Source organism: Pristiophorus japonicus, chromosome 14 (assembly GCF_044704955.1).
Source record: "Pristiophorus japonicus isolate sPriJap1 chromosome 14, sPriJap1.hap1, whole genome shotgun sequence".
Lineage (NCBI taxonomy): Eukaryota > Metazoa > Chordata > Chondrichthyes > Pristiophoridae > Pristiophorus > Pristiophorus japonicus.
The window spans coordinates 115,734,177-115,757,362 of NC_091990.1; the positions used below are offsets into that span (position 1 = coordinate 115,734,177).

The 23,186-nt window shown below is 46.5% G+C and overlaps 1 protein-coding gene across 7 annotated transcripts in view; it reads right to left on the reverse strand.

Annotated features, from left to right (window-relative positions):
• Positions 1-23,186, reverse strand: part of LOC139280046 (doublecortin domain-containing protein 1-like) — a 761,217-nt gene that overhangs the window by 151,056 nt on the left and 586,975 nt on the right. For all 7 annotated transcript variants that reach the window (XM_070899504.1, XM_070899503.1, XM_070899506.1 and 4 more), the window contains one exon: positions 1,353-1,553. In XM_070899504.1, coding sequence (XP_070755605.1) covers positions 1,353-1,553 — 201 coding nt within the window. The remainder of the gene's footprint in view (positions 1-1,352; positions 1,554-23,186) is intronic.

A 23,186-nucleotide genomic window follows, 5' to 3' on the forward strand; every position in this document is an offset into this window, starting at 1 on the left:
TTTAGTTGTCCAAATAACGGATCACGGAGTCTGACTTGACACACTATGGTAAAAGGCCACAATGATTACATAAAATTACAGTGTCAGTTGTGGCTTAGTGGGTAGCACCCTTGCCTCTGAGTCAGAAGGTTGTGGGTTCAAGTCTTACTCCATAGACTTGAGTACAAAAATCTAGGCTGACACTCCAGTGCAGTGCTGAGGGAGTGCTGCACTGTCAGAGGTGCCGTCTTTTGGATGAGACGTTAAAGTGAGGCCCCATCTGCTCTCTCTGGTGGATGTAATAGATCCCATGGCACTATTTCGAAGAAGAGCAGGGCAGTTATCCCTGGTGTCCTGGCCAATATTTATCCCTCAATCAACATCACAAAAAAACAGATTATCTGGCCATTATCACATTGCTGTTTGTGGGAGCTTGCTGTGCACAAATTGGCTGCTGCGTTTCCCACATTATAACAGTGACTACATTCCAAAAGTACTCCATTGGCTGTAAAGTGCTTTGAGACGTCCGGTAGTCGTGAAAGTTGCTATATCAATCCAAGTGTTTCTTTTAGAATTGGACAATTTCTTATAGAAACAGGAGTACTTAACCTGTGGCACAAACCTTAATTTAAACATTGAAAAAGAGTAGCTTCAAAAAAAGAGACTGAAAGATAAGTATTTTGTTCCAATGACTCGTTCGATCTATATCTATCTAGTCTTTTATTAAAAAATACCGCTCGTCACAAAAAAGGAGAGTTTGTACGAGATATTGGGAAAGGCAGATTTTATGACTGAGGCAGAAATCCCAGCAAGTTGGTGAAGAAAAGAAAAGGATTGTTTACCACAGAGGCAGGAAGGTCAAACAAATACTCACTTCCAGTTCTGTCTGGAACTCTGATGCAGGACACGAGTGCTGAAATCGTATAAACAACTGATGCGAATCACTTACTGATTTCAGCTCTTAATCAAAATCCAATGCACAAATCGACAGGTACCTTAATAGCTCTGCATACATAATTATTCTCATGGTAGCCCTCCATACAACCTCTGGGGTATTATGTTCAATTCAGGTCACGCACTATTCTGACTTGGAAATATATTGCCATTCTTTCATCGTCGCTGGGTCAAAATCCTGGAACTCCCTCCCTAACAGCACTGTGGGAGCACCTTCACCACACGGAATGCAGCAGATCAAGATGCCAGCTCACCACCACTTTTTCAAAGGCAATTAAGGATGGGCAATAAATGTTGGCCTTGTCAACGTCTCCCACATCCCGCAAATGAATGTTTAAGAAAAGAAAACTCAATAGTACCTCTACAGTACTTAGCTACAAGCAAAGCTTTGGATAAAGGATGTTTAAGTGTTTTTCTACCTGTTGTCCTCTCTCAGTGTCCAGCGTTGAAAGATGTCGTCGGCTTTCTTCTCTACCAGTGTGACTACAGTACCCGGTCGTGCATTCATCTCAGGAACTCCCACCACAAGCCAAGGACAGCTGCAGTTTATGATGTGTCCATCTTGGAACTGAAACTGCTGCTGATGTATTTGTTGTGGTTTGAGAGGTTTAGGTCGGAGCCTGTGGGTGAACAGCAACTGTGAGTTGCATCCATAATGTAAACAAAACCGCCGGAAATCCGTCAGCCTTCCGGCATATGCCAATTGGGAAACTCCGTTCCCTAGCCACAGATTTCATCCCTCTCCCCAACTTCTGCCTGAGGCTGAACCAAACTGTTCGCAACCTTGGTGTCATATTTGACCCCGAAATTAGCTTCCGACAACATAACCGCAGCATAACTAAGACCACCTTTTTCCACCTCCGTAACATCGCCTGTCTCCGCCCTTACCTCAGCTCATTCGCTCAGCTCATGCCTTTGTTACCTCGAGATTTGGCTACTCCAACATGTCTTCCCACATTCTACCCTATGTAAACTAGAGATGATCCAAAACTCGGCTGCCCGTGTCCTAACCCGCACCAAGTCCCGCGCACCCATCACCCCTGTGCTCGCTGACCTTCATTGGCTCCCGGTTAAGCAATGTCTCGCTTTCAAAATTCTAATCCTTGTTTTGAAATCCTTCCATGGCCTCACCCTCCCTCCTCCCTATCTCTGTAATCTCCTTCAGCCCCACAACCCGGCCCAAGATATCTGCCCACCTCTAATTCTGCCCTCTTGAGCATCCCTGATTATAATTGCTCAACCATTGGTGGCCATGCCTTCTGTTGCCTAGGTCCCAAGCTCTGGAATTCCCTGCCTAAACCTCTCTGCTTCCACCTCTTTTTCCTCGGTCTTCCTCTTGTATCGGTCTTCATGGTAGAACACACTAAAAACATCACAATAATAGATTATCAAGGGGCAAGAGGGAGGCGGGGGGGGACTTTAAACAATCATGATCACTAAAGAAAAAGTACTCAGTCAAATACAAATATTTGTAAAGGTGTACAAGTCCCCTGAACCTGATGTCCTGCATCCTAGGGTCTTAACAGAAGTGGCTGCAGAGATAGTGGATGCACTGGTTGCAATCTACCAAAAGTCCCTGGATTCTGGAGAGATCCTAGTGGATTGGAAAACTGCAAATGTAACGTCCCTATTTAAAAAAGGAGAGAGACAGAAAGCAGTAAACTGTAGACCAGTTATCCTAACATCTGTTGTTGGGAAAATGCTGGAGTCCATTAATAAGGAAGCAGTAGTAGGACATTTGGAAAAGCATAATACAGTCAAGCAGAGTCAGCATGGTTTTATGAAAGGAAAATCATGTTTCACAAATTTGCTGGAGTTCTTTGAGGATGTAATGAGCAGGGTGGATAAGGGGGAACCAGTAGATGTGGTGTATTTGGATTTGCAGAAGGCATTTGATAAGATGTCACATAAAAGGTTACTGCACAAGATAAGAGCTCACGGGGTTGGGGGAAATATATTAGCATGGATTGGCTAACTAACAACAAACAGAGAGTCGGGATAAATGGGTCATTTTCCGGTTGGCAAACGGTAACTAGTGGGGTGCCACAGGGATCGGTGCTGGGGCCTCAACATTTACAATCTCTATTAATGACTTGGATGAAGGGACCGAGTGTCATGTAGCCAAGTTTGCTGATGATACAAAGATAGGTGGGAAAGCAAGTTGTCAGGAGGATACAAAGAATCTGCAAAGGGATATAGACAGGCTAAGTGAGTGGGCAAACATTTGGCAGAGGGAGTATAATGTGGGAAAGTGTGAGATTATCCACTTTGGCAGGAAAAATAAAAAAGCAAATTATTATTTAAATGGAGAAAAATTACAAAATGCTGCAGTACAGAGGGAACTGGGGGTGCTTGTGCATGAAACACAAAAAGTTAGTATGCAGGTAAAGCAAGTAATCAGGAAGGCAAATGGAATGTTGGCCTTAATTGCAAGGGGGATAGAGTCGCTGGGATAAAAGCAGGGAAGTCCTGCTATAACTGTACAGGGCAATAGTAAGACCACACCTGGAGTACTGTGTACAGTTTTGGTCTCCTTAATTACGGAGGGATATACTTGCATTAGAAGCACTTCAGAGAAGGTTCACTAGGTTGATTCCTGAGATGAAGGGGTTGACTGAATGAAGAAAGGTTGAGCAGGTTGGGCCTATACTCACTGGAGTTTAGAAGAATGAGAGATGATCTTATTGGGGGGGCTCGACATGGTAGTGCAGAGAGGATGGTTCCACTCGTGGGAGAATCTAGAACTAGGGGCTGACACCCAGGATCAGTGTGGGAACAACTCCAGAAGCAGCGGGGATAAAAGAGTGAGCAGCAGTCACCGCAGGGAGCAGCGCGAGCAGGTAAGAGAGGGCGATAAAGGAAAACAGGGCGACTACATTCAACGTCACAGGAAGGCAGGGAAGTGATTGGTTGTTGAGTCTTTCTCTCTTTTTTCTTGCTTTGAATTAAGGGCCTTAAATGAGGGGCTGGGATTAATAAAGAAAAACTAAATTTAATTAATTAAATACATTAGAGATAGAAGGGCAGGCAATGTGTCACTGTTGCAACATGTGAGAGCTGGTGGACACCACTGAGGTCCACGGCACCCACATCTGCAGCAAGTGCCTGCAGCTCGAGGAACTTCGGCTCCATGTTGATGAGCTGGAGTCTGAGCTGCGGACACTACGACACATCAGGGAGGGGGAAAGTTACCTGAACGCTGCGATCCAGGAGCTAGTCACACTAATTAAAGTAATTAATTCAAATTCGATCTGTGGTCAGGGACAGGAGGGTGTGACTATGAGTGAGGAAGGTATAGGGACTCAGGATGGAGTGACAGAGGAGCCTCAACGTATGCTCTTGTCCAACAGGTTCGAGGTTCTTACCACTGTGTGGATGAGAGCAGGGTCTGCAGGGAGGATGAGAAAACTGACCACAGTACCATGGTACAGGGGACCATTCAAGTGGGGGGAATAAAAAGAAACATTGTAATTGTTATATATGTAAACTTGTATATACTCTGAATAGCCACCAGAGGGCTCATCCCCTGGAGTCGCAAGGGATCCCATAATCCCTTGGGAGCACAGGTATTTAAGGAGGCCTCACAGGTTGGATAGGCACTCTGGAGACCTGCAATAAAAGACTATGGTCATACTTTACTTTGAGCTCACTGTATTCAGTCTGATTCTTTCTTCATACTTAACAACTGGCGACAAGATAGATAGCGAACACAACGATGGGCATCCTGGAGAAATTTTCAGAGGGACATGATTGGGAAACCCTTGTGCAGCGACTCGACCAATACTTTGCAGCCAACGAGCTGGATGGAGAGACGAACGCTGCCAAACGAAGGGCGATTCTCCTCACCGTCTGTGGGGCACCAACGTATGGCATCATGAAAAATCTGCTTGCTCCAACGAAACCCACGGAGAAATTGTACAATGATTTGTGTACACTGGTCCAGGGGCATTTGAACCCAAAGGAAAGCGTTCTGATGGGGAGATACTGGTTCTACACCTACAAAAGCCAGCGAGAGGTGCGTGGAGAGGCAGTCGGGACTTTGGAGAGAGGCCTATAAAAGGCACAGCAGGGAGTCCGGGGCCCAGAGTCAGCAAGAGGTGCGTGCAGAGGCAGTCAGGACTTCGGAGAGAGGCCTATAAAAGGCACAGCAGGGAGTCCGGGGCCCAGAGTCGGCGAGAGGTGCGTGGAGAGGCAATCGGGACTTCGGAGAGAGGCCTATAAAAGGCACAGCAGGGAGTCCAGGGCCCAGCATCGAGGAGGTGCGTGGAGAGGCAGTCGGGACTTCGATGAGAGGCCTATAAAAGGCACAGCAGGGAGTCCGGGGCCCAGCATCGAGGAGGTGCGTGGAGAGGCAGTCGGGACTTCGATGAGAGGCCTATAAAAGGCACAGCAGGGAGTCCGGGGCCCAGCATCGAGGAGGTGCGTGGAGAGGCAGTCGGGACTTCGATGAGAGGCCTATAAAAGGCACAGCAGGGAGTCCGGGGCCCAGCGTCGAGGAGGTGCTTGGAGAGGCAGTCGGGACTTCGGAGAGAGGCCTATAAAAGGCACAGCAGGGAGTCCGGAGCCCAGAGTCGGCGAGAGGTGTGTGGAGAGGCAATCGGGACTTCGGAGAGAGGCCTATAAAAGGCACAGCAGGGAGTCTGGGGCCCAGCATCGAGGAGGTGCGTGGAGAGGCAGTCGGGACTTCGATGAGAGGCCTATAAAAGGCACAGCAGGGAGTCCGGGGCCCAGCGTCGAGGAGGTGCTTGGAGAGGCAGTCGGGACTTCGGAGAGAGGCCTATAAAAGGCACAGCAGGGAGTCCGGAGCCCAGAGTCGGCGAGAGGTGCGTGGAGAGGCGTGGCTTGTACAGCTACAGGGAGAAGGCAAAAAAGAAGTAGAAAGAAATAGAAAGGTGACGTCACAGCCAAGGGGATAAGTGATTGGCTGGTGATTGGTGAGTAGTTTTTTTTTTCTCTTTTCTCTTCTATAACAGTGAGTAACTTTTAACATTGTTGTTGCCAATTTAAGTGTATCTAAGGGTTAAGTCATGGCAGGAGAGCTCGGTCACATGATATGCTCCTCCTGTACCATGTGGGAACTCAGGGACACTTCCGGTGTCCCTGACGACTACATCTGCGGGAAGTGTATCTGCCTCCAGCTCCTGACGGACCGCGTTGCGGAATTGGAGCTGAGGGTGGATTCACTCTGGAGCATCCACGATGCTGAGAATGACGTGAGTAGCACGTGTAATGAGTTGGTCTTACCGCAGGAGAAGGGTCCACAGCCAGCTAGGGAATGGAAGACCAGCAGGAAGAGGAGTGCAAGGAAGGTAGTGCAGGGGTCCCCTGTGGTCATCCCCCTGCAAAACAGATACACTGCTTTGAGTACTGTTGGGGGGGGGGGGGATGACTCATTAGGGGAGGGCAGCAGCAGCCAAGTTCATGGCACCATGGCTGGTTCTGCTGCACAGGAGGGCAGGAAAAAGAGTGGGAGAGCGATAGTGATAGGGGATTCAATTTTAAGGGGAATAGATAGGCGTTTCTGCGGCCGCAACCGAGACTCCAGGATGGTATGTTGCCTCCCTGGTGCAAGGGTCAAGGATGTCTCGGAGCGGGTGCAGGACATTCTAAAAAGGGAGGGAGAATAGCCAGTTGTCGTGGTGCACATTGGTACCAACGACATAGGTAAAAAAAAGGGATGAGGTCCTACGAAACGAATTTAAGGAGCTAGGAGTTAAATTAAAAAGTAGGACCTTAAAAGTAGTAATCTCGGGATTGCTACCAGTGCCACGTGCTAGTCAGAGTAGGAATCGCAGGATAGCGCAGATGAATACGTGGCTTGAGCAGTGGTGCAGCAGGGAGGGATTCAAATTCCTGGGGAATTGGAACCGGTTCTGGGGGAGGTGGGACCAGTACAAACCGGACGGTCTGCACCTGGGCAGGACCGGAACCAATGTCCTAGGGGGAGTGTTTGCTAGTGCTGTTGGGGAGGAGTTAAACTAATACGGCAGGAGGTTGGGAACCAATGCAGGGAGACAGAGGGAAACAAAAAGGAGACAAAAGCAAAAGACAGAAAGGAGATGAGGAAAAGTGGAGGGCAGAGAAACCCAAGGCAAAGAAAAAAAGGGCCACTGTACAGCAAAATTCTAAAAGGACAAAGGGTTTTAAAAAAACAAGCCTGAAGGCTTTGTGTCTTAATGCAAGGAGTATCCGTAATAAAGTGGATGAATTAATCTGTGCAAATAGATGTTAACAAAAATGATGTGATTGGGATTACAGAGATGTGGCTCCAGGATGATCAGGGCTGGGAACTCAACATCCAGGGGTATTCAACATTCAGGAAGGATAAAACAAAAGGAAAAGGAGATGGGGTAGCATTGCTGGTTAAAGAGGAGATTAATGCAATAGTTAGGAAGGACATTAGCTTGGATGATGTGGAATCTATATGGGTAGAGCTGCAGAACACCAAAGGGCAAAAAACATTTGTAGTAGTGATGTTGGGGAGGGCATCAAACAGGAAATTAGGGGTGCATGCAATAAAGGTGCAGCAGTTATAATGGGTGACTTTAATATGCACATAGATTGGGCTAGCCAAACTGGAAGCAATACGGTGGAGGAGGATTTCCTGGAGTGCATAAGGGATGGTTTTCTAGACCAATATGTCGAGGAACCAACTAGGGGGGAGGCCATCTTAGACTGGGTGTTGTGTAATGAGAGAGGATTAATTAGCAATCTCGTTGTGCGAGGCCCCTTGGGGAAGAGTGACCATAATATGGTGGAATTCTGCATTAGGATGGAGAATGAAACAGTTAATTCAGAGACCATGGTCCAGAACTTAAAGAAGGCTAACTTTGAAGGTATGAGGCATGAATTGGCTAGGATAGATTGACGAATGATACTTAAGGGGTTGACTGTGGATGGGCAATGGCAGACATTTAGAGACCGCATGGATGAACTACAACAATTGTACATTCCTGTCTGGCATAAAAATAAAAAAGGGAAGGTGGCTCAACCGTGGCTAGCAAGGGAAATCAGGGATAGCATTAAAGCCAAGGAAGTGGCATACAAATTAGCCAGAAATAGCAGCGAACCCGGGGATTGGGAGAAATTTAGAACTCAGCAGAGGAGGACAAAGGGTTTGATTAGGGCAGGGAAAATGGAGTACGAGAAGAAGCTTGCAGGGAACATTAAGACGGATTGCAAAAGTTTCTATAGATATGTAAAGAGCAAAAGGTTAGTAAAGACAAACGTACGTCCCCTGCAGTCAGAATCAGGGGAAGTCATAACGGGGAACAAAGAAATGGCGGACCAATTGAACAAGTACTTTGGTTCGGTATTCACTGAGGAGGACACAAACAACCTTCCGGATATAAAAGGGGTCAGAGGGTCTAGTAAGGAGGAGGAACTGAGCAAAATCCTTATTAGTCGGGAAATTGTGTTGGGGAAATTGATGGGATTGAAGGCCGATAAATCCCCAGGGCCTGATGGACTGCAACCCAGAGTACTTAAGGAGGTGGCCTTGGAAATAGTGGATGCGTTGACAGTCATTTTCCAACATTCCATTGAATCTGGATCAGTTCCTATGGAGTGGAGGGTAGCCAATGTAACCCCACTTTTTAAAAAAGGAGGGAGAGAAAACAGGGAATTATAGACCGGTCAGCCTGACATCAGTAGTGGGTAAAATGATGGAATCAATTATTAAGGATGTCATAGCAGCGCATTTGGAAAAGGGTGACATGATAGGTCCAAGTCAGCACGGATTTATGAAAGGGAAATCATGCTTGACAAATCTTCTGGAATTTTTTGAGGATGTTTCCAGTAGAGTGGACAAGGGAGAACCAGTTGATGTGGTATATTTGGACTTTCAGAAGGCTTTCGACAAGGTCCCACACAAGAGATTAATGTGCAAAGTTAAAGCACATGGGATTGAGGGTAGTGTGCTGACATGGATTGAGAACTGGTTGTCAGACAGGAAGCAAAGAGTAGGAGTAAATGGGTACTTTTCAGAATGGCAGGCAGTGACTAGTGGGGTACCGCAAGGTTCTGTGCTGGGGCCCCAGCTGTTTACATTGTACATTAATGATTTAGACGAGGGGATTAAATGTAGTATCTCCAAATTTGCGGATGACACTAAGTTGGGTGGCAGTGTGAGCTGCGAGGAGGATGCTATGAGGCTGCAGAGTGACTTGGATAGGTTAGGTGAGTGGGCAAATGCATGGCAGATGAAGTATAATGTGGATAAATGTGAGGTTATCCACTTTGGTGGTAAAAACAGAGAGACAGACTATTATCTGAATGGTGACAGATTAGGAAAAGGGAAGGTGCAACGAGACCTGGGTGTCATGGTACATCAGTCATTGAAGGTTGGCATGCAGGTACAGCAGGCGGTTAAGAAAGCAAATGGCATGTTGGCCTTCATAGTGAGGGGATTTGAGTACAGGGGCAGGGAGGTGTTGCTACAGTTGTACAGGGCCTTGGTGAGGCCACACCTGGAGTATTGTGTACAGTTTTGGTCTCCTAACTTGAGGAAGGACATTCTTGCTATTGAGGGAGTGCAGCGAAGGTTCACCAGACTGATTCCCGGGATGGCGGGACTGACCTATCAAGAAAGACTGGACCAACTGGGCTTGTATTCACTGGAGTTCAGAAGAATGAGAGGGGACCTCATAGAAACGTTTAAAATTCTGATGGGTTTAGACAGGTTAGATGCAGGAAGAATGTTCCCAATGTTGGGGAAGTCCAGAACCAGGGGACACAGTCTAAGGATAAGGGGTAAGCCATTTAGGACCGAGATGAGGAGAAACTTCTTCACCCAGAGAGTGGTGAACCTGTGGAATTCTCTACCACAGAAAGTTGTTGAGGCCAATTCACTAAATATATTCAAAAAGGAGTTAGATTCAGTCCTTACTACTCGGGGGATCAAGGGGTATGGCGAGAAAGCAGGAATGGGGTACTGAAGTTGCATGTTCAGCCATGAACTCATTGAATGGCGGTGCAGGCTAGAAGGGCCGAATGGCCTACTCCTGCACCTATTTTCTATGTTTCTATGTTTCTATGTTTCTAAAAGGTCTGAAGGCCAGGAAGTGGCAAGTTATGACGCCATGCAGGACATTGCGAATTTGAAAGACATTTGGAGCACATGCTCAGAGACTTTTTCGTGCTTGGCATTGGCCACGAAACAATACTTCGCAAACTTTTGACTGTAGAGACACCAAGCTTGAGTAAGGCCATAGCAATAGCCCAGGCATTCATTGCCACTAGTGACAATACGAAGCAAATCTCTCAGCACACAAGTGCTGCTACAAGTACTGTGAACAAAGTGATGTTGTTTTCAAATCGCAACGTACAGGCAGGTCACACATGCCTGCTGCTGCACTTCCGCAGATGTCTCAGAGTCCACCATCAAGGATAATGAATGCAAGGCCATTTACACTTTGTTGGCACTGCGGGGATGACTATCATTTCCATTCATGCCACTTCAAAGGGTACGTTTGCAAGGGCTGTGGAACAATGGGACACCTCCAACATATGTGCAGGCGAGCTGCAAATCCTGTTATTCCTGCAAACCACCATGTTGCAGAGGAGGACAGATCCACGGCGGATCACGACGAACCAGAGCCTCAGACCGAGGAGGCAGAGGTACATGGGGTACACACATTTACCACAAAGTGTCCCCTAATAATGCTGACTGTTGAGCTAAATGGACTCCCGGTGTCAATGGAGCTGGACACGGGCACGAGCCAGTCCATCATGGGCAAAAAGACTTTCGAGAAACTGTGGTGCAGCAAGGCCTTAATGCCAGTCTTAACTCCAATCCACACGAAACTAAGAACTTATACTAAGGAACTGATTCCCATAATCGGCAGTGCTACTGTAAAGGTCTCCTACGATGGAGCAGTGCACAAGCTACCACTCTGGGTGGTACTGGGCGATGGTTCCACGCTGCTCAGCAGGAGCTGGCTGGGAAAGATATGCTGGAACTGGGACGATGTCCGAACGCTATCGCCCGCTGACGACACTCCATGTGCGCAGGTCTTAAACAAGTTCCCTTCGCTGTTCGAACCAGGCATCGGGAAATTCCAAGGAGCAAAAGTACAGATCCATCTAATTCCGGGGGCACAAGCCATTCATCACAAAGCGAGAGCAGTACTGTACATGATGAGAGAAAGGGTAGAGATCGAACTAGGCCGAATTCAACGAGTGTGCCAGCCCGATCGTCCCAGTCCTCAAGGGAGTCGGCACTGTGTCGATTACAAAGTAACAATCGTTTCTCCCTGCAGGACCAATACCCACTACCAAAAGCCGACGACCTCTTTGCAATGCTGGCGGGATGAAAGACGTTCACGAAGCTGGACTTGATCTACATGACGCAGGAGCTGAGGGAATCATCGAAGGCCCTCACCTGCATCAATACGCACAAAGGTCTCTTCATTTATAACAGATATCCGTTTGGAATTCGACCAGCATGGCGATATTCCAGAGAAACAAGGAAGGCTTACTGAAGTCGGTCCCGCGCATGGTGGTCTTCCAGGACGACATCTTGGTTACAGATTGGGACACAGTTGAGCATCTGCAGAACCTGGAGGAGGTTCTTAGTCGACTCAACCGTGTGGGACTCAGGTTAAAATGCTCGAAGTGCGTTTTCCTGGCGCCTGAAGTGGAGTTCCTATCGATGAGGATCGCGGCGGATGGCATCAGGCCCATCGATTCGAAGACTGAGGCAATCGAGAATGCACTGAGGCCACAGAACATGATGGAGCTGTAGTCATTTCTTGGACTCCTGAACTATGTTGGTAACTTCTTACCGGGTCTCAGCACACTGTTAGAACCACTGCATGCCTTACTGTGTAAAGGGGATGAATGGGTATGGGGCAAAAGCCAAGAAAATGCCTTTGTAAAAACTAGAAAATTATTATGCTCAAACAAATTGCTTGTGTTGCATGATCCATGTAAGCGTTTGGTACTAGCATGCGATGCGTCGTCATATGGCATCGGGTGTGTATTGCAACAAGCTAATGATTTTGGGAAATTGCAACCGGTTGCTTATGCATCCAGGAGTCAGTCTAAGGCTGAGAGAGCCTACAGCATGGTTGAAAAAGGAGCGTTAGCGTGTGTCTATGGGGTAAAGAAAATGCATCGATATCTGTTTGGGCTAAAATTTGAATTGAAACTGAACATAAGCCACTGATATCCCTGTTTTCCGAGAGTAAGGGGATAAATACTAATGCATCGGCCCGCATCCAGAGATGGGGGCATATGTTGTCTGCATACAACTACGCCATCCGCCACAGGCCAAGCACTGAAAACTGCCGATGCTCTCAGTAGGCTGCCATTGCCCACCACGGAGGTGTAAATGTCGCAGCCCGCAGATTTAGTTATGGTTATGGAAGCATTTGAGAGTGAGCAATCACCTGTCACAGCCCGACAGATTAAAACCTGGATGAGCCAGCACCCCTTATTGTCCCTAGTTAAAAACTGTGCGCTTCACGGGAGCTGGTACAGTGTCCCAGTGGAAATTCAGGAAGAGATAAAGCCGTTCCAGCGGCGCAAAGATGAAATGTCTATCCAGGCAGACTGCCTTCTGTGGGGCAATCGGGTAGTGGTTCCCAAGAAGGGCAGAGAGACCTTCATCAGTGACCTCCACAGTACCCACCCAGGCATCGGAATGATGAAAGTGATAGCCAGATCCCACGTGTGGTGGCCCGGTATCAATGCGGACTTAGAATCTTGTGTGCAGAGATGCAACACATGCTCGCAGCTGAGCAATGTACCCAGGGAGGCGCCACTAAGTTTATGGTCTTGGCCCTCCAAACCGTGGTCTAGGATCCATGTCGACTATGCAGGCCCGTTCTTGGGCAAAATGTGCCTTGTGGTCGTAGATGCGTATTCCAAATGGATTGAGTGAGATAATGTCGGCAAGCACGTCTGCTCCACCACTGAAAGCCTGCGGGCCATGTTTGCCACGTACGGCCTGCCCGATGTCCTTGTGAGCGACAATGGGCCATGTTTTACCAGTGCTGAGTTCAAAGGATTCATAACCCGCAACAGGATCAAACATGTTACATCTGCCCCGTTTAAACCAGCATCCAATGGTCAAGCTGAGAGAGCAGTGCAAATATCAAGCAGGGCTTGAAGAGGGTAACGGAAGGCTCACTGCAGACTCGCCCATCCCGAGTCCTGCTTAGCTACTGCACAAGACCCCACTCGCTCACTGGGATCCCACCCGCTCATGAAAAGAGCACTCAAGGCAAGGTTAGTTTACCCCGATTTACTTGAACAGGTAGAGAGCAGGCGGCTCCAACAAAGTCAATATCATGATAGCGCAAATGTGTCATGCGAGATTAAAATCAACAATCCTGTATTTGTATTGAATTATGGATAAGGTCCCAAGTGGCTTTCCGGCACTGTCGTGGCCAAAGAGGGGAACAGGGTGTTTCAGGTCAAACTGTCAAATGGACTCATTCACCGGAAACACTCGGAACAAATCAAATTCAGATTCACGGACTGTCCTGAGCAACCCATTTTGGATCCTACCTTCTTTGACCCCCCAACATACACACCAGTGGCAACCGGCACCACGGGTGGCCATGAAGCTGAACCCATCATCCACAGCAGCCCAGCAAAACTCACCACACCAGGCAGCCCAGCAAGGCCAGCTGCACATCGGCCCAGCGAGGGCCCAACAGACAATTCACCAAAACCAGCATTTGCCCCAAGACGATCAACCCGGGCAAGAAGTGCCCCAGATCGACTTGAGAATGTGTGAAAATATATAGTAATAGAGATAGTGAAGTGAACAAAGGAATCATGGAAGGATAGCTAAAAGAATGTCAGACTGCAAATGTTACAACATCAGCACAAATAGCAGACTTGCTCAAGGTCTTGGTTACTAGTCATGCCAGTAAAATTGTAGCAATAACAAGTAATGGGTGAAAAAGCTCTTTGTGCAAAACAGTTGCTATTTAATTGAGCAAGGAAGGACAGGTGTCGGCTCATGAGTGGACAAAGGGAAGAAGGGATCACAAAAGGATAGGGTGAACTGAATGTCCCTCAATTGTATTACGTACTGAAAGTGTATAACCGTTGCGCCCCTACATTGTAACGGGGCTTGCCCGAGGGAAGTGAGCGCACTCTGAAGGGAGAGCGTTCCTTTGTTCTGATAAGTCCCGGCCGGTGAAACAAATAATAAAGACTGCTTTGTTATAAGCTGCTTTGGTGTTCGTGTCAGTGTATTCGCTGAAACAGATTGAGGGAAAAAGAATCCGAATCAACATTTGGTGTCAGAAGTGGGATCTCAACAGACGACTGCCGAAAACTTGCGAATTAAGAGCCAGACTAGCCTTGGACGAGACGGGAGGAAAGTGGCCACTGGAGTGAGTACCCTTTAAAATACCACTTCAGTTTCCTTCAGTTCCAAAAGTCTGAGGAAAGTTTGGCCACTCGCTGGTTCTCAGGTAGTGTCTGAACGAGATCCAGGTCAATCTGGCGAATACCTTCTAAACTTAGGAAATAAGTGTCCAAGTCAGGTGTGACATCGACCTTGTATATCACTTGGCCTGTCTAGGCACTGATTGGATTTAAATCGCGCAGCGACGCGAACCGCGCGGCGACACGGAGGGCTAGGGAAACCGCGCGGTGACGCGGAGAATAGGGAATTAGGGAAATCGCGCGGCGACACGAACCGCGCGGCGACGCGGAGGATAGGGAATAAATGTCCAAGTCAGGTGTGATGTCGACCTTGTATATCACTTGGCCCGTCTAGGCACTGATTGGATTTAAATCGCGCGGCGACACGAACCGCGCGGTGACGCAGAGGATAGGGCTAGGTTAGATAGGGCTAGGTTAAATCGCGCGGTGACGTGAACCGCACGGTGACGCGGAGGATAGGGCTAGGTTAGATAGGGCTAGTTTTCATCGCGCGGCGATGCGGAGAATAGGGCTAGGTTAGATAGGGCTAGGTTAAATCGCGCAGCGACGCGAACCGCGCGGCGACGCGGAGGATAGGGCTAGGTTAAATCACATGGTGACGCGGAGGGATTTAAAAAAACGCGTGGCAACGTGGAGGACAGGTAATTAGTTAAAATTAAGCCGCGGGGTGACGCGGGACTGTGTAAATTTAAAATTGTACTTATGCCAGGTACGGCGTCGATCTTGTATATCACTTGGTCCGCCTAGGCTCTGGATAAGATAACTTAGTCCACCGCGGGGCGACGCGGGGACAATCGGGATTAATTAGGACCCTGATCCTACGCGGGGCGACGCGAGAATGGGTAATTTAGATAAAACTACTGATTTCCTGAAAGAGCTGGACAATTTAGACTGTTATCTGGAGCCTTGAACAAATTATTAGGAGATGATCAATTGTATAAAACTAAATCGCGGGGCGACACGGGAATGGGCAATCATGGATCCAAAAATAGAGCCGGCCAAAACAATTAATAGGAAAGAAGAGAGACTTTTGTGAACGTCTGTTTTGAATGAGAAGTACTTGACTGATTTTGACTGCAGAATGAAAGCCTGTTTGGGAAACCGGGGAGTTGTGGTTTGTTTTAGCTCCACCCACTTTTTCAAACAGAGTGAAAGTTTTTTTAACCCTTTGTCGTGTTGTCCTGTATGTGGGAAGTTTTAAGACATTTTAAGTAAGGAACGCAGGTGTGGATATATTCGGATGATAAGTTACGGAGCTAGGAAATGCACAAAGGATAGGTTTGTTGAGTAAAAGATAAAAAATACATGGTCCCGGTGGTTGAAAAAAAAGAATTTATTTGACACGCTCACTTACTTGTCGAAAGAAAACATGCAATGATTGATTACATTGGGTTGAAAGACATAAACTTAGTCTTGGAATGAGATAAAGAATGCCTTTTAAAAAAGCTTCTAAGCTCAAAAAAAAAGTTTTAACTTAAGATTGAAATGACAAAGTTTGAATTGGGATTTTGAGATATTCAGAGAAGGCACAGCAAAATACTGAGGCGGATTAAAAAAAATTATTATATTAAATCTGATCTCTTAAAGAAAATAGGAGATATAAAACTAAAAAGTTTGGAAACAATCTAGAAATACCTTCAGGGATCAGGTCAAACTCCTGGGTGAGTGGCGAGCTGTGAAGGTGTAAAAGGGACTTTTGAAAAATGTTAAAAACAGCAAGCTTTAGCAGTTTCGAAGAGACATGGTAACGACCTTGAAACTGGAACAATTGAGATAACGAAAAGCAGCCCTCTCAGCCTACATGCCAGACTTCCCTCTAGTTATGGAAAAGATGGGAAAAAAAGAAGCAACCTTGAAAGAAAACAAATACAAAACCTAATTTGAAGAAAGGAGATCTTAAAAAAAACATAACGTACTAAATAGGTGCTGAAAGGGGAAAAAAAGTGTTCTGAGATGGAAAAGGACATACCTTACTAAATACTAGCTGATATTTGCCGTGAAAAAGGTATTGGCTTAATTGAAAAAAATTTTGGAAGTGGTAAAAGACACTCTCCATTGATAATGATTTTAAATTATGAGAAAGTTCCACTGCAGTTTGAAAAGATGCATCACTTCTGTCAAGTTGGCAGGAAAACACCACTAAATTAGGACTCTCATTGACAGAAGGAGGACATGTTAAAACCGTAGATGTCTTAAAAAAAGAGTGCGTGCACGAGAAACGTACTAAGAGTTCCACTGGGACCTCTGAGAAGGGTATTGACCGACTACATAGTCAAATGGTTGGCCTTGCACTGACCGAGGCTGATGATGAAATTGAATTTCAGTAAACAAAAATGTGTGGTCTCGTTTTAAATCAATTTTTTTTAAACTCTTTGGCAAGTTCTTGAATTAGAAGTTAAAAAAAATTGGAGTTTAATCTAAAATGCTGCCTTTTCTGATGAGAAGACTTTTATTATGACGGCTTTACTAATGATTTCTGCTGTTTAACAGATTCCTAATTTCTAAGCAAGTTTTGAAGGCACAAAGACTTTTTTTCAGATGATTACGTGAAGTCACGTAATGACATCAGCTCTTCTTACAAACCTGTAAAGGAGTTAACCCTTTCCATTGACAGCCGTTTTATACTGAACATTATTAATTTGGATTTCTTAATAGAATAAAGACTCACCTGACAGATAAAGGAAATGGTGGGATAGTCAGAATAAAATAGAACGAGCTTATGTAATAATACTTGCCTGATACAATAAAGAAATAGACACTCAAACAAAACAAATTCAAGAGTTAAAAGGCTAAGATAAATAAGCTGAAAGAGATTTTTTTTTTAAAAACAAGACCAGACAGAGACAGATAGTACAGTGCACAGCCATAGCACCATCACCTGTGCCAAAAGAGCCAATGTATCCCACGGTGGGGAATCCACAAACCCAACCTAACCCTGACCTCCGATTTCACGGAGTGACCTCGACATGCATGGATAAAAGATGAGTCAGACTAAAACCTTGCAAAGGATAAGTCAGCCTCGGAAAAACCAATGCCAACCATCCAAGATGTCATTAAAGCACAGGAGGACGCTCCTGAAAAAGATAAACTGTTGTGGAAAGATTATGGATGTACTTATGACAATGTCTCTAAACTCTGGACCACTCCCGCGGAACAGACTTGCATGTCTGACGAGTTGGCCCTATGGGTTATTGAATGTATGCACTTTGCTACTCATTGTGGAGCAAGGACAACAAGTGACACGCTTTTGGCCACTTGGTGGCACCCTAGACTCCAGGCACTGGCCCAGAACATCAGTAGTCGCTGCCTTGTTTGCCAACAGCATAATCCAGGGAAGGGAATCCCCTGTGATTGGGGTAGGACGCCCCTACCAGAAGGTCCCTTTGAGACCTTGCAGTTGGACTACATTGAATTGCAAAGAGTTCAGTGTTACAAATATGTGTTAATAATAGTAGATGTGTTTAGCAAATGGATCGAAGCTTACCTTACCCTGGACAATAAGGTTCAAACTGTTGTTAAAGTGTTAATGAGGGAAATTGTTCCTAGATATGGTATCCCAGCTCGACTGAGTTCCGATAATGGCCCTCACTTTATTGGTCAAGTTAACAAAGAATTCTGTTCCCAGATGCGCATTAACCAGCAGCTGCATTGTGCCTACCGACCCCAAGCTGCGGGATTAGTTGAACGTGCTAATCAAACTCTGAAAACCAAGCTTGCAAAACTGGTAGCATCAACCGGACTCAATTGGCTTAAACTCCTTCCCATAGCCCTATTCCAGATCCGCACTACTCCTACTGGTAAGGCTAGACTGACCCCCGCTGAGGTCATTTATGGTAGACCCCTTAGGACCCCCTGGAATCAGAATGTCCCCTCCACTGTCCAGTTCCACCACATGACTGAGGAAATGACCACCTATGTTCTTTCCCTGACTCAGGCTCTGCGAATAGCCCACAACCAGGTTCGAGATGCTCACCTCAACCTCCCAGTTTTACCTGAATCGTCTCTCGTGGCACCAGGAAAGTATGTCCTGATTAAGAAATGGATTCGGAAGGGATTGGAGCCTCGATGGGAGGGGCCTTTTCAGGTGTTGCTTACCACCCCCACCACCGCCAAGGTTAAGGGGAGGAGCACCTGGGTTCACCTGCACCACTGCAAGCTCATCACCCTCTAACGAACCTATTTTACTGGTTGTCCTAACCACTGTTTCTGTTCCAGATTTCCTCTTCTCCATAGCTGAATAAGGTCATTCCTAGGAGCGTCCCGACTAACCGAGTGGGTCCCGAGGAGAACAGTTTGAAGCCCTGCCCGTAGTGATAGACAACCAGCTACACCGACGGTGACCTGAGAAGAGAGGCGAGAAACCCGAACTCTTTGAATCAGCAAAATATTCGGACTATTTATCCTTGTCCATAGAGACGCTACAAGAAACATTTTGTTCTCGAGTAATTGTTAACCTAGAGCGATAAGATGAAACTGTGTCTGTGTGCCACAGTCTGTATAGTAGCGTTGGTGTACATCAAGTGCGGCGCATGGGAAGCGAGACTGAAGCGAGAGCTCCATGTAAACACCTTTTTGTATATGTCTTATGTTTATGCGCGAAATGGGAACTTTTCTAGTTGTTGGGTGTGTTCACATATACCTATACATTCCAAAGGGGGAATTATTTTGCGCCCCGTTCCACTGACCCTAACTGAGACTGTCAAGTGGCTTCTGAGCCAGACTAGCATGAGCAGAGGGGGGCCAATGCAAATACGAAAGATGAAAGGCGGGTTAAGAGAGGGATCACGGAGGGCAGGAGGAGCATCATACCGTTACCGTGTGGACAACCATGGGGACGTCACCGAGTGGGAGAGTGCTGGGTACCCCATTAGTCAAACGTTCCAGGGATGGTACCAACCACCCTATGACCATAAAAAGGAACCCCCATTCTTAGTCCTGACCAATACCTCGGGGATCTGGAGGCCAACCGGGACCATATGTTTAACCCGAAATGACACAGCAGAAAGGGACATATCATAGGGTACAGCGATTGCCCACACAACCTCAACATCACAACAGGTGCACGAGTCACTATCCTCTCTTAGCTTCCGAATAAAACAGGTGGAGGTCTGTGGGCCCAGCCTTGGGACCTCAACACAATATATAAAAAGGCAGCGTATAACGGCACGTATTTTGTGTGCGGGCATCCCTGGTTACCTAGGCGATGGACAGGGTCCTGCTATTTGGGATATGTGGTGCCATTTGTGCGGCAAACACATACCCTGGCGGAAACACATGCCTCCAGCCGACACAGGCGAGCCCTCACCCCCGTCGAGAGGTTCTTTGGGGTCATGATGTTCCCATTCGGGATAGGACGCACCATGGATGAAGTACAGAACCTAGAGAGGGTATTGGAACAGATAGCTAACTATACTGCTGAAGCTCTGGAGGACATCATGGCCGAAATGGTAGCAATACGGACCATGGCATTACAAAACCGAATGGCCCTCGATTATCTGTTAGCTGAGAAAGGGGGAACGTGTGCCCTGATAGGATGCACTTACATCCCCGATAGTTCAGAAAACATAACCAATCTCGCTGATCACATAAGAAGGGAGGTAAAGAAGTTATCCACCCCTGCAGGAGGAGTAGGCTGGTTTGATTGGCTGTTAGGTGGATCCTGGGGATCGTATCTAATGCATGGAACAATTATTCTCATCGTAGTAATAATTACCTGTTGCTTGATTATTGGTTGCTTTAACCTTTGTTGTAAAGTCATGATGGCAAGGTTAGCAAACCCTCTTGTGGCCATGGGCTCCCGGGTTATGATCCAGCAAACTAAAGACCTACTCGACAAGGAGGATCAGGAAAGAGAGTGCGAACGGCTGAATACGATACTCCTGGAATAGTCACCAGGGTTATCATGGAATGATAAAAGGGGGGAATGAGAATGTGTGAAAATGTATAGTAATAGAGACAGTGAAGTGAACAAAGGAATCATGGAAGGATAACTAAAAGAATGTCAGACTGCAAATGTTACAACATCAGCACAAATAGCAGACTTGCTCAAGGTCTTGGTTACTAGTCATGCCAGTAAAATTGTAGCAATAACAAGTAATGGGTGAAAAAGCTCTTTGTGCAAAACAGTTGCTATTTAATTGAGCAAGGAAGGACAGGTGTCGGCTCATGAGTGGACAAAGGGAAGGGATCACAAAAGGATAGGGTGAACTGAATGTCCCTCAATTGTATTACGTACTGAAAGTGTATAACCATTGCGCCCCTACATTGTAACGGGGCTTGTCCGAGGGAAGTGAGCGCACTCTGAAGGGAGAGCGTTCCTTTGTTCTGATAAGTCCCGGCCGGTGAAACAAATAATAAAGACTGCTTTGTTATAAGCTGCTTTGGTGTTCGTGTCAGTGTATTCGCTGAAACAGATTGAGGGAAAAAGAATCCTTGTAAATAGTTACACTGTTGACTTTGGCGGGGGGAGTGTTGTTATATATGTAAACTTGTATATACTTGTATATACATGCACAGCCATTAGAGGCTCATCCCCTGGAGTCCCAAGGGGTCCCAGAATCCCTTGGGAGCACAGGCATTTAAGGAGGGTTCACAGGTTGGAGGCGCACTCTGGAGACCTGCAATAAAAGACTACGGTCACACTTTACTTTGAGCTCACAGTATTCAGTCTGACTCTTCATATTTAATAGTAGTCGTAGGAGACAGTGTCATTAGGGGGATAGATAAGGTTATCTGCAGCCAACAGCGCGAGTCCCGAAGACTATGTTGCCTGCCCGGTGCCATCTCCTCAGGGCCAGTTGTCATGGTCCATGTGGGTACCAACGATATAGATAGGACAAAGAAAGAGGTTCTGCTGAGTATGAGAAACTAGGGGCCAAATTAAAAAGCAGAACCACAAAGGTAATAATCTCTGGATTACTACCTGAGCCACGAGCAAATTTGCATAGTGTAAATAAGAGCAGAGAGTTAAACATGTGTCTCAAAGACTGGTAAAGGAGAAATGGGATTTGGTTTGTGGGACACTGGCACCAGTACTGGGGTAAGAGGGAGCTGTTCCATTGGGACGGGCTCCACTTAGACCGTGCTGGGACTAGGGTCCTGGTGAATCAAATAACTAGGGCTGTGGAGAGGGCTTTAAACTAATTAGTCGGGGGGGAGGATTCAGGTAGCGAAAATTTTAAAAGTCAAGGAGAAGGCAATAGAGCAGGGTAGCACTGGGGGAAATGAAAACCAGAACATGCCAGGAAGGGACAGAATGTATAAACATAAAGGTGAATCAGAAAGTGGGGTCAAAGGAAAAAAATGGTAAAAAAAAAAAATTTAAAAGCTCTTTATCTGAAAGCACGCAGCATTAGTAACAAAATAGATGAGTTGGTCTCCATACTTAAGGAAGGATATACTTGCATTCAGAGAAGGTTCACGAGGTTGATTCCGGAGATGAGGGGGTTGACTTATGAAAATAGGCTGAGTAGGTTGGGCCTATATTCATTGGAGTTCAGAAGAATGAGAGGTGATCTTATCGAAACATATAAGATAATGAGGGGGGCTCGAGAAGGTGGATGCAGAGCGGATATTTCCACTCAAAGGAGAATCTAGAACTAAGGAACATAGTCTCAGAATAAGGGGCCGCCCATTTAAAACTGAGATAAGGAGGAATCTCTTCTCAGAGGGTTGTAAATCTATGGAATTCTCTGCTCCAGAGAGCTGTAGAGGCTGGGTCATTGAATATACTTAAGGCGGAGATAGACAGAATTTTGAGCGATAAGGGAATAAAGGGTTATGGGGAGCAGGCAAGGAATGGGAGCTGAGCCCAATATCATGGCCTTCATTGCTAGAGGATTTGAGTATAGGAGCAGGGAGGTCTTACTGCAGTTGTACCGAGCCTTGGTGAGGCCACACCTGGAATATTGTGTTCCAGTTTGGTCCCCTAATCTGAGGAAGGATGTTCTTGCTATTGAGAGAGTACAGCGAAGGTTCACCAGATTGATTCCTGGGATGGCAGGACTGACATATGAGGAGAGACTGGATCAACTGGGCTTGTATCCACTGGAGTTTAGAAGAATGAGAGGGAATCTCATAGAAACATATAAAATTCTGATGGGATTGGACAGGTTAGAGACAGGAAGAATGTTCCCGTTGCTGGGGAGTTCCAGAACTAGGGGTCACAATCTAAGAATAAGGGGTAAGCCATTTAGGACTGAGTTGAGGAGAAACTTCTTCACTCAGAGAGTGGTTAACCTGTGAAATTCTCTACCGCAGAAAGTTGTTGAGGCCAGTTCGTTAGATATATTCAAAAGGGAGTTAGATATGGCACTTACAGCCAAAGGGATCAAGGGGTATGGAGAGAAAGCAGGAAAGGGGTACTGAGGTTGAATGATCAGCCATGATCTTATTGAATGGCGGTGCAGGCTCGAAGGGCCGAAGGGCCTGCTCCTGCACCTAATTTCTATGTTTCTATGTTTCTATCAGATCAGCCAGGCTCTTATTAAATGGCGGAGCAGTCTTGAGGGGTCAGGTGGCCTATTCCTGCTCCTATTTCTTATGTTCTTATGTAAGTATAAGGGGTCACCACTTTAGAACTGAGATGAGGAGAAATCTTCTCTCAGAGGGTCATAAATCTATGGAATTCTCTGCACCAGAGAGTTGTGGAGGCTGGGCCATTGAATATATTTAAGGTGGCGATAGACAGATTTTTGAATGGCAAGGGAGTGAGGGTTATGTGGAGCGGGCAGGGAAGTGGAGCTGAGCCCAAGATCAGATCAGCCATGAACCTATTAAATGGCGGAGCAGGCTCGCGGGACCAAATGACCTACTTCTGCTCCTATTTCTTATGTTCCTATGTTCCT